At 41.8% G+C, this 18,255-nt stretch overlaps 1 protein-coding gene across 1 annotated transcript in view; it reads left to right on the top strand.

The window, feature by feature from the left end:
* CFAP91 (cilia and flagella associated protein 91) overlaps positions 1 to 18,255 on the top strand; it is a 677,881-nt gene that overhangs the window by 135,380 nt on the left and 524,246 nt on the right. Inside the window, exon 3 of the mRNA XM_069635853.1 lies at positions 12,091 to 12,248. Within this exon, the coding sequence (XP_069491954.1) occupies positions 12,091 to 12,248 (158 nt within the window). The remainder of the gene's footprint in view (positions 1 to 12,090; positions 12,249 to 18,255) is intronic.

Here is an 18,255-nt window from a genome sequence, read left to right as displayed (position 1 = left end):
AAGCATGATTGATTAAGATTATTCATTGGCTCGTTTTCAATGATATCAATAATTTTAGGGTGTCTCCATCCATACTCTCCAGTCATTTTAGATGTTGGGCCTGCCTGCAGTCTGTAAAACCTTTAAGTGTCAAAGACAATTGCTAGTCAATGCCCCCAGGGTTTGGAAGTCGCTGATGTTTTCTATGCCAGGGGAATAGATTACGGTTAAGTGCCTGCTTCTGAGATGGCACAAGTCTTTGTTTTGAGAATGTGGATCCTCACCCCAGAATCCTCCCACTGTTCATAAATTGAGGCCTTTTAAATATTTAATGTAATGCAAAGAGAACTTGCATAGCGCTCTTCTGCCAAAATGTTGGCCTTGCTGCGCATGGCACTGTAAGAAAGGATGGCAGCATGTTTTAGTCGGATAGCAGGAAGGCAGATGCAGAAACCTTTGGTGTTGATGGATGCAGGTCGGAAGTACCCGTTACCACCCGTGTGTTGATAGGAAAATCTCCAAGTTGTTTGTGGTTGGTACCAACTGGGCAGGTTAGCCATATGGGAATCCCCCGGATTGTGGAGTGCAAAAATTGACAGCATGGTTGTTGATAGGAGATGGGAGGGGTCTGAATCGTAAGTATACTAGACCTAAGAGGTTATCTGTAGAAGCGTAGGATGTGTAAGGATGCAAGATTTTAGTAGTGAGGAGTTAGTTGAGGGATGAGGGGGTGGAGAGCGGGGTGAGGGTGTTATCACTTCTTGCTCTTGGTGGTAGATTTCATTGCAATTAAAAGTGCCGACCAGTGCCAGGCAGGAGAGGTTCCTTGAGTCAACTGGGTGTGCCGCAGATGGTAGTGTCAAGAGTTTCAAAAAATGTTTGTCGTAAATTAGCACAACGTTTCTGGTGCAATTATTTGTCGTTTACTATTATTTTTAATTTCTTTCAAAGTGGTTGGTTAAAAAGCCAAGTCTTGAGCTGTTTCCTGAAAGAGAGGTGGTTCTCCTCCAGGTGGACAGGTTTGGGTGGTTAGAACTGAAAAAGGGGATCCTCCCGGATGTTTCTTGTTGAAGTTAGGGACTAGCTGTTAGGCAGACTCATATAAGACTACAAGTGTAAGTACAATTTCACCTTTGGTACAAGCCTGTACTACACAGTAAAGTGGTAGGGATGGCTGAGCAGCCAGACTTATCTCAAGAGTAAAGTGAGCAGTTCAAGAAGTTACACAAAGGACAGCAATTACTATGGTTCAAACAAACACTGATTCAAGGTTTCTGAGTAAAGGAATATACGTTTATTTACACCATCAGTTATAAAACAGTTCACTATTATAAAGCAGCAGAAAATCACTGTCTTAATACACTACAATAACACCCAATCAATTCTGGACAAGTTAAGCTCAAAATGAAGTGTGAGCAAAATGGCACTCCAGCAATTTAAAAGGGAGAAAAGACAAGGTTATTCAAAATCAACCACACCAACGAGTTATAGGCAGGGCAATCTAGAAAAGGCTACTACAACTAGGATTCGAGTCAATAGGCCCGGGACAATGTTAATGGTTCAGAGTCTTTGCAGAGGATCACACAGTTCAGAATAGTTTGCGGTTAAGTCTTTGCCAAGAGTTCAAAACGAAGTTGGTCGGAAGAAAAGTTATTCAAAGGAGAAGAGAAGGACAATCCTTCAGATAGGCGAAAGATTTCAAGCACTTTCACCGCGGTCGGACGGAACGAACGACCAGATTTGCACAGTACCTTAAATGGAGAAGAGTGCTTGCTGTAGCTTAGGCAGTTGTTCCTGGCAGTTCCTGCAGACTCATGGTTCCTGAAGCCTCAGTCGTGGTGACGAGGACGACGACGACGTCTGGAGGGTCCTGCACTGCCCAGGGAAGAAGCCAGCAGCGGAGCAAAACGTTGAATAAAATGTGCGCTCCTTAAAACCCAAACAGGTTCCGTTCCCCCTGGCTATCTGGTTCACTGCAGCGATGTACAGCAAATTCGACCAGGAGAGGGAGGCCGGCGTTTGGTGTTTGGTGAGCTGGTTGGTCCCACCAAGCTCAAGGGAAGAAGATTCCTTCAGATCTTCTCTGTCGTTGAAGTTTTGGGCGATTCGGACCAGCAGAAGGGCTTCACCGGGATGTCCAGTAGTTGCAGCAGTCGTCTTCCTTCAGCTTCTCTTCGGTTCTCTCGATCCCGTGTCGACTCTGCCTTCCAGTCTCAGAGACTGGCTTTTTATGCACCAAATCCCCCATTCACACAGCCTGGCTGTCAATCACACAGCAGGGTGGCTGTCCTGGCAGGACAGTCACCTAGCCAATCAAACTAGAGTGCGACTTGGGTTGCCAAGGAGACCCTGTGCAGGGAGCCTCAAACCCCTCCCTCACAACCTGTCCACCCAGACACTCTGGCGCCTAAGGAGGGCTTCTGTGCAGAAGCCCACCAAAGGACAGCAAACAAAGAACCAAACCTGGTTTGGTGCACAGAGTAAAACACGAGAAAGACCTTTACAAAAAGAAATGGCGAATAAACCCGACCGGAACCAAATAAAAAATAAGTGGTCCAGCGGGTTAGAGTTTGAGGCTACCACCATAGCCCCTAACAGTACCAATGCTAATTTCATAGTCCGCGATAGAATAAAAATGATAGATACCACTGCCACCAGCCAAATCTTAGAGAAAAGAGAACGAAATAATGTTCTATGAGAATCGGACAAAAAGGGATATTTATTAACCCTTCCAGTACTCTTTTTGGAAGATAGGGTGTACTGGGTCTGTAGATTTAAAAATACTAGTAAAGTCAATGGCAACTTTACATGTTCTGGGAGACAGTAGTCAGTCCCAGAAAATGGAGTTAAAAGTGGGAAGTCAAACATGACAACCCTGTGTCACTGCACTAAAGGTGCTGTGTGACACACAGTAAAAAGATGATGCCTATGGAGTGGGTGAAACTCCATAGTCCATGAGCACAAAAATGTACAACACACAGCAAAAACACATGTAAGAGTGGGTAAAAAGGCTAACACTCTTACCAGGTAGAAGAATTAAACCCTACAAATGCAGCAAAGCTGCAGAGGGACTCAACAGGTAAGGGAAATTAGCCATTCTGGAGAATTCTCCCTAAAAATAGCACTAGTGCAGCATTGCTGCACCTAAGTGTTCTGGAAGAAGTTTAGTGTTTAAATGTACTTTTGAAGGAGGAAGGGCCCACTCTGTGGCATGAATGATGGGCTGTGCGCAAGATTTTGAAATGCACCCTTTATGGATGGCCAGTGAAAAGTACATAATGCAACCCTAATAAGTAATAATGGACCCTGCACATAATGCAGGTGTGCTATGTTCAAACCACTTCATTCTGAGAGGTTGTCTTGCTGCTGCATTTTGGACTCTTTGAAGTTTCCTTATTAGGTCATCTGGGAGTCCAAGGTAAGAGGGTGTGGGTATAGTCTAGTTTGTATAGTATAAGAGAAATTATGGCCATAGATCAAGAATAAGGGTGTTTTTAATAAAAAATTGATTTGGTTAGTTCAAACCTTTACAAAACACATAAAATCAATGACAAATAGAGAACCACATAACATTTTTTTTTAAAAATCAGCAACTTCTGTTTCATAACACAGATAAAAAGATCAGCAACTACTGTTTCATAACACAGATAATAAAAGATATTAAAAAAAGGAAATAAAAAGGAAATACCACCATAATAAAAAAGAAAGAGCCAAAAATTACAAATTTCACATTTTAGCAATTATTTTGATCTGGTGGTACAACCAAATGAGATATTCCCTAAAAAATCAGAGCTCTGTAGTACAGCGTTCCCAAGTCAGAGTCATAGAGCAAACTGATACAGAAAAAGCTTATTAAGAACAAAATATGACATTACCTCCAAGGCCCTGTAAGGTGGGGCATTCAAGTACCAAGTGTCTAAGAGTTTCCAATTTACCCCGGCAAAACATACAAGATGCAATCTCTAGAGTGATAAGGGATCTCCTGAGTTGGATTTCGCGAATGGGTAGCAGGTTACATCTAACCCTTGGGAGAATACCTTGATAGAATCTGTGAGGGAATTGGATCAAAATCCTAGATAAGGTACCTCGTCTTCGAAGCTCATGTGCCAGATGACTCATCGATGGGTGCGAATGGAATTGGTTGGTGTTCACTGCCCAATCATGATCAAACGGGGCCCGCTTGGTCCTCACCGGATTATTGATTAAGGTTTCTGCCGTCATCCCAATCCCAGCCGGGATTGAGTCTGCTCGTCATCTTAAAGCCTTTAATACCTGAGAATTATCGCGATTTCTCCACATTAGCTGGTAAAGAGTGTCGGGTATGGGTGAGATAATTTTGGAGTAAAGAACCAGCAAGGCCCATTTCACCCGAGCCCATAATGACACTAGGCCCAACTCAAAACGAATAGCTGCAATTGGTACTCCGTTCGGGACTCCCAGGATGTGCCTTCAGATTTTCCCCTCAATTTTATTCAACATATCACTGAGGTTATTAGATCTTCACTCTAGTCCATAGATCATCTTGGGGACTATTTTTCCTTCATAGAACATCCTTGAGGGTTTTAAAGAAAATCTACCAAACTTACGATCAATTCGGAAAACCTGGGACTGCAGGATTTTTCCCTTGTGTAACAAGATCTCATTTGCAGATTTAATGCATCTAGAGGCAAAAACCTGAAATAGGTATCGAATCCACCAGCCTCAGTGGCATATCTCCGACTAAACACACATAACCTTGAGTTTGGCCTTTCTTTTTTTTAAATGCCAGGATCTTTGTTTTCGTCGGATTGATTACTAGCCCGTTTTCATTAGCAAAGGTTTCAAATGTATTCAGTGATCTTTGTAGCCCTACCTTAGTGCAGTCAAAGATCAAAATATCGTCTGCATATATTAAGCAAACAATTTTCTCCTTGCCAATTTTTGGTGCAACTAGGCCCGCCTTAGCCAGGAATATAGTTACTTCAGAGAAATACTGATTAAAAAGCCAAGGTGCTAAAACAAAGCCTTGTCGTACCCCTCGGAAAGAACAAATTCTTCTCGATAAATCCCCTTTCTGATTCAATCGGACCTGGAAACCGCAGTTTTCATAGACCCCTGCAATAAGTCTTAGCAGACCCTCTGGCAACCCCCAGTTGGACAATTTGGCCCAGAGCCTTCCTCGATCAATGGAGTCGAAAGCGGCAGTTCGATTGATGCCATGAACTTGCAGCCCCTTGGTGAATTCCAGGCCTCCTCTTGAATACATTTCAGGGCCAATCCATTGATATTAGTTGAATGACACTTTCTGAAACCAGTCTGGAATAGGTTTAGCGGGTGATGGATAGCTGACCATTTTTCCAAGTGAGAGAGCAGGAATGCCGAGAAGATTTTACAGTCCGCATCGATCAATGATATTGGACGATAGTTATTAGGATATGTCCTGCCCCCAAACTTGAAAATAGGGATCATGTGTGCCGTATTCCATGAGATAGGGGTAGTCCCTGTGCTGATGATATCCTAAATTCCAGGAACAGGAGATTGGACCAAAGGTTACGGTCGCCCTTAAAAGTAGCATTAGTTAGCCCATTAGGGCCGGGTGCCCGGGAATACTTTGATCTGGTTATTAGGCCCTGAATAGTAGCATGGTCTAAATAAGGGTCCCAGCTGTTGTTTTTCTTAGCTGTGGTTACCGTTAGGATATTACTGGTCAGCACAGAACTTGACCCAAGCACATTCACAGCGTAGTTAGGGTCTTGGCCTTTCACAAGATACCAAAACGCATTCACATCAGCCTTCATCCGTATACCAAGCATCAGTTCTGCATCCTGTTGTAAGGCAATGTGCTTGCGTGATTTAAAACGGTTCCTGTAGGCCTGTCTCATCTTTCTAATTAAGACATTGCATATATCGTGCTCAGGGTGATTGTTCCTAATCATACGGATCTCTCTCCTCATAGATTCTTTTTCGTCAGCAGCTACTGAATTGAAGACATGAGTGTGTCTAATCGCCGACTTACATCTACTCCCCTGAGCTGCCCCAATATCAGTGACTATGCCCTCCACAAGGTTTTGGAACTCAATAGAGTTAAAACATCCCATCTTCCATTCATAGGAGGACTGGTCAAGGGCACTCCTTACCCTTGAATTGAGCTGGAGTATATGTCAGGATTGCACATTATGTACCTCACATTTGCAAGGACCGTAAGAGAATTGGGCGTTTTAGATATTATTCCTGGAGAGCTAGCGAGGGAGGTTTGTTTAAATATTAGACAAAGTCTGGTTGGAGTGTAATAATTTTCATTTGAAAGTTTGTTCATCTTCCCTTAACTAATTTTCATTTAGAAAGATGAAGTCCTCCCAAACCAAGATGGTGGGACGCTTTCTCAGCAGTGATTGGTTTAGATTATAGCAGGCAACATTGTGTTGTCACTTGGAATGTTCATTATAGTTCTAAACTGCCTTTCATTAAAGTTTTTACCTGAGTAGGTCATGTTATAGTTAGCTCCAGTAAATAAAGTTTTTGTTTTCATTTAAAAAGGTTGTAGATTACTTAATTTAGTTTTCAACACAACACATCTAGCATAGTATTCTATTTAGATGAAGACTACAGTAGAAGAAAGAAATAATTTCTAAGTGACTCTGATGCTGTGCAGCTGATTCCAGTCCTTCAGTTAAAGACAAAGCTAAGTGAAATTTTGGATCTTCAGAAATGATTTAATATTGGATTCAAGTATATTTCTTTTTATCGTTTAAGTGTTTTCAACTGAATTTGGAACTGTACATTTTTGCGGTTCTTATTCGCCGAGTTATTAACTTTAGAACATTTTAGAAGTATTCATTTCATTTTTCTACAGGCGCGAGTCGTGTTCGTTTTGCCCGCACGTTCTGTGTGTATTTTGATGCGTGCGATTAGAGAAAAGGACCTAACGATGTTGAATGTGCGTCACAGCCATCTGGGATTTCGTTTTTTCTTCGTTGCGAGCGCGTCGCTGCACACAAAGGACATTTGAAGATTAAACACTCTTTTGGGAAGCAGATTTTACCGATTTAGATGTTCCCTATAACAAAATCAAATCTTATCTTCATATCATACAGCATCAGGTACTTAATATTAAAAAAGACTATGCTCTAAGTTTTAATCTATAAAACTAGGATGGTAATAGTGATAAAGTTCTTTGGTGTTTATTTTTAAGGATATTCATTTGTGGTTATTGAGGAAGAGTTTATTTGAAAGAACTTTTGAAGAAGAATTCACCTTTAAAAAGAAAAGATATTTGACTTTACAAAATTGTGAAGAAAAGAGTTACAGAAGTCTACAATCAATATAATCACATAACCACTTAAGGAAATAAACAGCCTAACGGCAATTCAAGCTTAGTCTACAGGTAATAGAACCAATTAGATTAGAAAGTTTAGTCATTTGTAGAGAGTAGAAAATGTTTTAAAAGATTACATTCTTATTTTAGGAACACTACTGAAATATAAATACAGGGTCATTCCAGTGAAGACAGACCGAAGTGCCAGCAGTAGGAGTTCCAGAGAGTTCCAGAATTGTTGTTTCTTTCTCTCTCTCCAATTCCCCTTTCCCCTTGGGTTTGCCTGTCCATTAGTTTTATAGTTACTGGATTGTTGGGCAGGCAGGCTTAGGGGGTTTAGAGGACCAGCTTCACTCCTGCAGGATCCTTCAGCAACAGTTTCTGACAGTATATTCCAATTAGACCACTTGACTGCATTCCCAGCCACATTAGACGTTACAAGAGGCTGGGTCATGGAGACCACAGTGGTATGAAAGCAGTTGAATGTGGCCATCAGAATAGAATGGTCGCTCTAGCCAGTAGACTTTACCACAAAAGAGTGACAGTGATTCATTAGGAAGGAGTCTACAAAGATGTAATCTATGATAGAGCTGCAGGGGCCTCTATGCCATGTATTCCAATACAATGTGACGTTTCGGTTAGAGTTGACTCCCACAAGAGGATGGAGACCACGCCCCTCCAACCCCAATCTCCATTTGCAGCCTCGTGATTTTTTTGCCAACACCCCCTCAATTATGTCATCCCCATTCCAAAGGGGTTCATGTTGGTCACAATCAGCATTAAAATCACCAAGCACCGTAATTCTTTTGTTCAATTTTCTCTCGGTCCAAAGATCAATAATATTCCCAATAGTGCCCAGGAACTCAGCTAAGGGTGCTATCCCTTTATGCCAATAAATGTCGATAACGAGGACCTTACTCCTATTGTTGCCCATACATAGTTCAATTCCCAGGGCCCCAAATGGCAGATTTTCAATATTCGCTCCCTTCAGCCCCCAAGAATTATCAATGGCTATCAATAAGAGTGCTGTCCATTTTTATTCCAAGATTTCTTAGCATGGTTGGCGGGTTTGGGTATGATGCCACCTCGTTGGGCCATAGGATTGTGGTGGTGTTAGAACCTTTAGGATTACAGAGCATCAGCTCTGTTTTGATAGCGTTTAGTTTAAGTCTGTTTGCTGTCATCTATGAGTCTACCTGTGCAAGGCTGTTTTGAATGTCTGGGGCGTTTGGTGATGCATGGTTCACCAATTTGTAGATTATTTGTGTGCGTCATCCACGCAGTTGTAACAGGAGATACCATATTTATTGATGATGCCAAGTTGAGGTGACATGTAAATGTGGAAAAGCTAGAAGTGAGAGTGTGGATCCTTGGGGTACTCTGCAGGTGAGTGGGTGAGACCGGGAATTACAGGGGCTCACGATTGTGGTTTCCGTTCTACCCGTGACGAAGGTGATCTAGTGTAGAGGTGATTCTTTAATACCAATATCTGCCAGTCTTTTTAGTAAGATCTCGTCACTGATGATGTCAAAAGCTTTTGAGATGTCTACCAGGGTGAGCGCACTCTGAGTTTTCATTCGCATTGTTTTTAAGAGTATCCCAGATGAAGCACAGAGCCTATTCTGTACTCCTAGGTCTACAACTGTGCTGTGCCTCATTCAGGAGTTGGTTTGATTCAATGAAGTGCCGGAGTTGGGGATATATACATTTTTCCAGAAGTTTCCCGATGAAAGTCATGTTAGAGGTGGGCCGATAGCTGGCTGGGTCATATGGGCCTGCTCTGGGCTTTTTGAGCAAAGGTCTGATGTATGCAGATTTCAACTGAGCTGTGACTCTGCCGGTGCTGATGGAGTCGTTGAGGAGGAATAGGAAGATGGGCGCAAAGTCTAGATATTTCATGATTATTTTTAAAGGTTGGGGCAGGCATCGATCCTCCAGGAGATCCTGATGGGTTGCATGAGTCAATGGTAGCTTCTAGGTCCTCCGCAAACAGAAGGCAGAAAGACAATAGAGAGGAGGTAGTGGGAGGTGTTGGTGGGATCTCTGTGGTGTGCGGGTAGGAGGGTCCTTTATGGTCAAGGTGATCCTAGATGTCTAGAACCTTTTGGCTGAAATATGTTGCAATCTCGTCACGGAGATCTTGTGTAGGGGGTTAGGAGTTACATAATAGGCTGTAAAGTTTTTTAATTCTCTGATGTTCGTATACATGTCCCTTTTGCTGTTATGTGCTGGTTCAATGCAATTGGAGTAGTGTGCTTTCTTTACTTGGAGTACTTCAGCCCCATAAAGGCATAACTGTTGATGGTAAGCAAATATGCTCGTTTGTAGATGGTTCTTTCTCCAGATTTTCTCCAGTTTCCGGTTTTTGTGATTTAGTCTGGGGATGAACAATTTGGCTAGTTTTTTTATTAGTCATTTTTTAAAGATTTTTTAGAGGCAATGCAGTCCTATGCGGAAATCTATAGTTGTGAATGTGGTAGAGTTTTGCATCCATTGTGGTTGTTGGTCCATCTGCGGGTACAGTAGATTTGGTTGCTTCTAGTCTGTCTAGTAGGGAGTTGATGTGTATTTCTTTTCATGGTCTGGTCATGATTGAGGCGTGGTGTCTCTGTGAATATTGTGAACGGGAAATATAAGTGATTTCCCCCCCCCCCAAAGGACTTGCACATGGGCATAGATGGTAATTACGTTTTCGTTACAAAATCCATCCAGCGTCTGTCCAGCTATGTGGGTGATCCCCTTGACCATCTGTTTAAGGTGTAATGCAGCAAGGCTTGTGCCAAGTGACTGTGTTATATTGTTTTCGTCTTTCTCAGCCAGATGTGGAAATCTCCAAGTATAGTTAGTAGCTCACAATCAACGGACAGGATGGCAGCAGCATCAGCGAGTTTGTCAGCAAAGTGAGGGTTGTAGGAGGGAGGTCGGTAGATCAAGAGGAAGCTTAATGAAGCTGTGGGAGAGATGGGGCAGGTCAGAGCCAGTGATTCAGTCTGGGACGGTGTCAGTGCAGGTGTTGAGACTAAAAAGGAGTCTCTGTGCACCAGCACTATGCAACCTCCATGATTATTGTTGCGATTAGCACAGATGATCTTGAACCCTAATGGGATACTCTCGTTGATAGCCGGGGACCTATCATCTGAGAGTCAAGTTTCTGTGATGAAGAGTAAGTCTATCTGGTTTTTCGAAAGAAGTGAATCATTGTCAGAGGTTTCCTTTTAACCAGAACGTGCATTTATCAGGAGGCATCTTGTGCCTTTCTGGGTGGGTTTAATTCTCTGGCCAGTGCTGTTGGGTTGTTCAATGGTGCTTTCATTAGTTTACAAGGGCTCCACTTTAAGGCTTACAGATTCAAAGAGGTTCAGTAGGTTCTTCTTGGGGTCTTTTACATCTCTGCGTTACTGCTTTGTGGTTATGGGGGATGGTGCAGGGTGTCTAGTGATGAATGGAGTAACAGATATAGTTTCTTGCAGCTCCCGCCCGATGAATGGTTGAATGGCTGTCGGGATAAATGCAGGAAATGATAGCTAATTGGTGAGTCCTGTTTCTCGAATCAGTGTTAGGTCATAGCATTGTGATTAGCTGGATGCTTTAGGAGGTATCTGGAAATAAAAGCTGTCAATGGACTCTTGATGTGAGGTACTGGGAAGCCTGTAGAGTCTCCAGATGCCTGATCAGAAATGGCAGTGGGGTCTGCTTTAAAATCTCTTGTTGTTCTTTCTGCCTATCTTTTGGGGTTTCTATGCATCTTTCCACCCTGTAGTTGCTGAGAATTAGGAAGAGGGGGAAATAAGGAAGGGGGCGATGCGAGCAGTGATATTTACCTTTTTGATTTTCTTTGGACCTGTGTTCATGGTTGGGTCATTTAAGGATTTCCTAATACCCGTGATAGTTTGTTGGGCAGAAAATAACAATAAAAGCACAAATATATCTGTTCAATAAAAAGCCAATTGCAATGAATGGAATAGGTGGAGAAACTAACAAGGACTTAGGCCCCAAACACAGTACCCTCTAGGAACAGTCCCGATCAAAAACAGGGCAGAAAATAACAGTAAAAACAGATCATTCCCTCCAATAAGGCACCAAACAGGCCCTCAAAACCTAACCAAGTGATTCCTGTGTAGGATGGCTACATATTAAAAGCATGAAAGCAGGAGACCGAAGTAAAGCAAGGCTCCAGACAAAAGGAGAGGGACACCTGACTGTTAAGCCAATTGCTGTAGAAAATAGGGTGATGTGGCTCTGTTGGGGGTGGGGTGAAGGTCAGAGAAGCAGCGCTGGCTAACAAGTGAGGTTATGTTGCAGAAGCTGAGGAGAAGGACTGATGATCAGCATGGAGTGAGATGCGATGAGCTAGGGAATTGTCATTATGAATAATAATGATTTGTTGTTCATATAGCATTTTTGCCAAAGCACAGCAAATAGAACATATTTACATACATTTATCACTCAATCTATATATACATGTATTGCAATGTAGGTAGATGTTCTAAATTAAGAAATCGATTTTAAATGCATACATTTAATTTGTAGATGTTTTAAATGAATGGGCAATGAATGGGCAAAACCACAGGACATATGCCGACATTATGGGGCATGCACATTTGCGAAGAGTACTTGAAACTGCTCCAGGAGGATGCAGAGCAAAATGTCACTATGGTGATTGGTTGACTACCTTCCACAGAGGGTATCTGGAAAAAGGGCAGTTGCTGGAAAATCTCAATTGTTTGTTAACATTTGTGAAATACATTTGTAGTGATAAAAAAGAGTGCTTGTGTTGTGCCTAATATTTGTCTTTCTCTCATCACAAATAAATCCAGAAAAAGGTTCCAGAGTTTCCAGCAATGTTTAGCAACCTCCCTCATCATCCTCGCTACACTCTCTGTCTGGAGGTGAAAAACCCGGTGCCGCAGTTTATCGATCGGCGATGGAGAGGCCGAGCAGCTCAAAGCAAGGCTGCTCTACAGCACCTGTCTGTGTAAGTGTGCTGAGGGGGTGCTGCTTCGCTGGAGTTTAGAGAACATGATTGATTACTTTGAAAATCATATGGCAACCCCTTTCAGTAACAGGGGCCATTTGTACATCAGCCCTAAGAACCCATCATGAGCTAGAAATTTTTTCATTTTAGCTTTGAACCAAAATCTCCTCCCAACTGATGTTAGAGAAAACATTTACTATGTGTTTTGTTCTCTTTAGATGGCTTCATAAGCATTGAGCTGTTATATATCAGTATATATCAGTAACATATTTGTCACATGTTATATCTGATGCAAACAATGGCTTCACTAAAGTACTGGGTTCTCGCACTGAACTGGATCGGGATGGTATACAATGTTTCAGAGGTGTGCAAGTCTGACTACAATAGAAATGTACAACTCATTGTTTTTGGGTTTTCATTATGCTTTGTTGTATTGTTACTGCCCCACATGCTTCCTAATGAGGATGACAGAGAAACATCAACATTTTTCTAGAATGCAACTACAGCATATGTGTATAAAGTATGACAAAGAAATGTGCTTTATTCATCTGGTGATGGCAACCAAAGGATAGACTCTGCAAATGGTTGCCAGAATGCACTTTTCTCGAGCATTGGATATTTTCTAGATTCACTTATTTTGAATGTTTCTCATCGATTAGGCTTCTAACCAAACAAAACTTTAAATTAAAACCTACAAGTAAAACACGCATGCCATCCCATGTAAAACAAAACACTTTATGAATTCACACAAAGCCTCCTGAACTTACTGATCCAGTTGTTCAATTTAACTTAGATCACAGCAATGAATATACTGCTGAAAACATTGGAAGGGATCAAATTCTTATATCAGTTACAGGCACATCTCAGGCAGTGTGATACGTAGTTGATCTCATCTTTATCTCAAACAATTGCAAGGCACTAGTTTATCCTCTACCCTTCACCAGTCTGACTTTTATAAATTTTATTTTACACTGTGCTGAGGCGCTTGTTACAGATCCAGAGTCTGGTTTGAGCACTGAAGAAGTTAATGGTAAAACAATACCATCAATCTCTTCTCAATTTTGTTGGGTCTCCACGTCTGGCTCTGTGGAAGCCTTGATAAAAGCTTACTGATTAAATTCAGAAACCGTAAAAAAGAATGAACAAATAAATCACGCTAGAAATTTTAATAGCAACATGGAAAAACAGTAAATGGAAACAATGGCTTGGAGATGTAGTAACTATCAAACATGCTAAGCTTCCTTAATCAGTTTTTAATTTATACAGACATGTTTAGAACCTTTACCATAGAAGCATTTTTCTATCAACCATTCTGCAAACAAAGACATTTTGAATTATGGAGCAAATAAGCAACTTAACACACTATTGGGCCTTTTCCCTCAAATACCCTCCTCCCAACTGGATTTAGAGGAGAAATTTACCATGGGCAGCAGTAAAAGTGCAAACAAGCAGTATTTAAAAATCTCACTCATTTTTACCACCCTCCTATTGTTGGTCCTGGCAGTATTTCTGAATGTGATATTCCTTAGACACATGTCTTAAAAAATTACTGCTGTATGGTGAGGTCAAATAACTTTTTTAGACTCAATTTCTTTTTGCTGCACCCACGAATTGCAGGGGAACCTTTTAGAACTTCAAAGTTGTTTTGTTTTAAAAAGTTAGTGTTTTGAATGGGGACCATCAAAGTGGGAACTAATGATGGCCAAAGTCTCCCCATCTTTGGCACGCAATGCACAAAAGGGTCGGAGGTGTTTTACATTACTGCATGCAATCCATTTCCATCCTCTAAATGACGGTAGAGAAGGATTTCTCAGAAGCTGCTGAAATAAAGGATATGGATTGTCGGAAATTGCTGCATTCGATATTTCCACAAATCGGCAACTCGTACTGCTATTTTGGAGGTATTCCTGGGATTACCCCCTCGATCTGGTGGACTGATTGTAGGGAGGAGGAAACCTCCCTCAAGGAAGGGGACAATGATCCACTTAATGTAGCGAGGCATGTCTTACAGGAAAGGGGGAGCAAACGTTGTGGTGAGCACTGCCCTGCCCCCGCAACAGTATTAAGGTGTGGGGGGATTGGAATGCATCTGCAGAGTATCAAGACCTAGAACCTGAAGGCTGGAGTTGATTACCTCACTGCCCTTCCCTGCGTTGAATAATTCAATATTGGACCTAGCCTGAGGGAGAGTGTGAGGTTCTGCATGGGGAACAGGAGTAGAGGGTCAGTAGTGTCCTCCTGCTTCCCCATGCATAATGTAAATCTTCCTTGAAGATCTCCAATGAAGATTCAGAGAGCTTGCGGCACACGTCTGGGTTCTTGGTTGAGCTGAAGATCTCTATGCACAGTGAAATAACCACAGAAAGGCATCCAAAGAGTACAATTCAAGGATTCGGTATCAAGGAATTTTATTGAACCTGATACAAATGTAATGTATGAACAAATCATGATTTAATCTGCACTTGTAAAAAACAATTTACATACCAGGAAACCACTTATTTTTTTTTTTAAAACCACATCTAATTAATAAAATTCATCCTATTCAATCGTCCAAGCATTCATCCACATGCATCCATCCAACAATCCACTCATACTAAGCACCAATGGGTGTACAATATAAAATCTATAAGAAAATTCATGACATATAATTCATCAGGAACATTTATAGAAAGAACGTTCAATCAATCTGTCGGGCCACACTAGATAGCATCAGTGGCCTAAGCAATTGCGATGTGTCCCAGAAGTCTCCGACCACGACCACATCCCAATCCACACTCAACCGGTTTCGACGTATGAACTTTATTGTAGTGACGTCTTCATCAGGAGTAAAAAGTTTACATTCTAACAATAGGGGAGGAGGGAAAAAGAAAGAAAAGGGAAACATAAATACATAAATTCCCTTAACTTTGGTGACGACATGAAACGATATATAAACTCCAATTCAAGAAACAGTATATTACATCATTAAAAAGATCAATTAGTAGACACAAACAACAACCTGCTCTCAGCCCGAATGGAATTCTCCAGGGTGGACCTGAGGTGTCAGACAGAAAGAAGTGCTACCATCATAAATTGATGTCTCAACGTCACAATAGAACCAGGTCATGGGCAGAATCGATACCAATTAAATACATTATCATAATTTAAAAAGTGTCGGCACAGAGGTAGAATGGCTATAGCAGGCCCAGATGGTGGAAAATGTAAAGGAAACCCACAGGCCACATACTTATTGTGTAACCCAATGTGGTCAATTGTGCTTAAGCCAGCTGTGGTGATGCTGGTATATGATGCGGCCCAAAGGCATAATTAGCCTTACTCTGTATTAACACTAGTAATTAAGCCCCAAGATGCTAAACCGGGGAAAGAGAAAAGAATATATAATAATGGAGATTAACTAACCTTCACATACACATAGGGAGGTTGTTCGTATCTCCCTTTCATTTGTAGCTGGGTCCACCTGTGTGAACTAATTGACAGCGTCCCAGGGAAAGTTCCTGCACACAAGAATGCTGAGCGCCAGAAATGCTCCAACCTGTGAGGTGTTAATGGATATATAATCACCACCGGGGAGAGGCCCACTGTATAAATTAAGAATAAAGAGTTGTAAACTAACAATTCTTACCAAATGTGTCCAATTGATGATACAAAAGCGAGGATGGGTATACTAGTAACTACAAGTGTCCAAAATGGGCTGCACCGATGTTAAACGTGCCTAAACGAAAAACAGGCATTTTAGTATGCAAGAGTTTAAACTAATTCTAATCACACTGATGTAAAAACGTGCCTGAACGATCAAACAGGCATTTTAATGTACAAAAGTAGAACTTATTCTAGTCACATTAGTTAAAAACACTCCCCAGTGAGAACTGACAAATTCTGACACCATGCAGTGCCAGCTGGAGTTGGCTCGTGAAAGGTATGGAAAGGTGACTAGAAATGAATAAAGCTCCCAAAATTCTGTGGCAATATATATATATAGTCACCGAGCATGTAGTAACCTAAATGTGGACAAACCTCCCTTAATGGCAGGCAGCCTCTAAAAGTCAACAACCAACATCGTTGCGCTTACCTGAAGCACACAGAAGATTTTGTCCCATTCGCGGCCGCCAGTCACGTGTCCAAAGGCAAACTCCGGCCAAAAGAAGTATTCAGCAGCGCCATGTTAGTCTCCGTCGGGACAAATCGCGTCAGCTGAGGCACGTGATCACGCATTGTGTCACATGATCGCGCATTGGGCCGTGCCGCCCAAGACAAATAAGTTGTTTCCTGCTATGTAAATTGTTTTTTACAAGTGCAGATTAAATCATGATTTGTTTCATACATTAAATTTGGATCAGGTTCAATCAAATTCCTTGATACCGAACCCTTGAATTGAACACAGTGAAATAACCAGCCAGTGGAACTCAGAAATGCACAGTAACAAAGGGAAAACGCATACCCCAGCAATGCATTGTTGGCAGTGCCATATACACAATTATTGACACCACAGTAATACATTGTTGACAGTGCCATACACACAATTATTGACAAGGAGAATGACAGAGTTTCCACCGTCATCGGAAAAGATAAGACCACATGAACCCTGCAAGATACAATGAACTAATTCACTACAGAGCCACGTGGAGCAAGGAGAAGTGAAGGAGGTGATTGATCCGCTGGGGGAAACTTGAAGAAATAACCATTTGACTGGCATATAAGAGCTCTCTCCGGCTTTGCGCAGACCAGTACAAGACTCTATATTGGCTCTGGAAGAAAGATTGGCAGAGTGGGAGTGGATGTATCCTTAATCAGGGCAGACCTTCACTCAGTCACGGTCAGTGTATCAAGTGTGGAAGTCCGCGTATCAGAGTTAGAAGAAACATTGACTGTGATGAAAGGGCAAATTTAGGAAAGACTTGAGGCCATGAGAATCCTGCAGGAAAGATCAGAAGGCGTGGAAGGCAGGTCAATAAGGTGCAACATCCACATTGCGGGCCTGCTGGACAGAGAGAAGGGCAGGTCTGCTGACCTTTTTTAAGAAAAATAGATCCCTGAGAGATTCTGTCCACTTAGACTCAAAGTTATTTTCTATGAAGAGGGTGGATCAAGTTCTGGACAGGCCTTTCTCCCACGGCAGGGGCTTCGCCCAGTGATTTCAATACTCTTCAACGGTTACCAGACATTTGGTCGAAAAAAATTGGTCGACCAGACAAATGGTCGAACCAATTTGGTCGAAAACCAAATGGTCGCATTTTTTTTTTATTTTTTTTATTTTAACCCTTTTTTTTTATTTTTTTGGGGGGGTCCCCCCCAACCCCCTTTTTTTCTCTAAAACCCCCTTTTTTTACAAAACGAAAACCCGAAAAATAAATATATAAATAAATAAAAAAATTCGACCATTTGGTTTTCGACCAAATTGCGTCGACCAAATGTCATTCGACCAGTTTTCAGTCGACCAAATGACTGGACACCCTCTTCAACTACAAAGTAAGGGACGTTGTTATTCAGTTGGCCAGACGAGAAGGGGAATGCTAGCATCTCAAACTTCCTGTACTACATCATTCAAGTGCAACGTCTGAGACTCTTGTTTTGAATAGCTAAAAAGCCAATGGAGAGCAGAAATTATTAAATAAATGCTTCTTTCCCTGCAAAGGGGAAGACATGGATTTTCATTTAGCCACAGGAAGTCTATAAATGGTTTGAGAAAAAGGATATGAAGACGAAAGTAGCAGGTGTGTGGTCTCTCATATGGATATAGTTTTCCCTGGAGAGAGGGGCTGCATACACACCTGGCAGCACCTTGCCCCGCTTAGGCATTGTTTAATAACAACTTGTGTAATTAATAGCATACATTATGGCCACCAGTAGAAAATGGGGTGTCTACAGTTTACGTTCAAGGGACCAGGAGCAGTTACTTTATACCCCTGGGTCTTGTGATGAGGTTATCACAAGACAGATGGAAATGGGACAGGCAGGCCCAGTTACTTTTTTTCCTTCGTCCGCAGGAGATCGGGTACTGGAGGTCTTA

This window comes from Ambystoma mexicanum, chromosome 7p (assembly GCF_040938575.1).
Source record: "Ambystoma mexicanum isolate Mex_15411 chromosome 7p, UKY_AmexF1_1, whole genome shotgun sequence".
NCBI classification, from domain to species: domain Eukaryota; kingdom Metazoa; phylum Chordata; class Amphibia; order Caudata; family Ambystomatidae; genus Ambystoma; species Ambystoma mexicanum.
The sequence above is the reverse complement of the archived record's forward strand: the minus strand, read 5'-3'. Positions and strand labels throughout refer to the sequence as shown.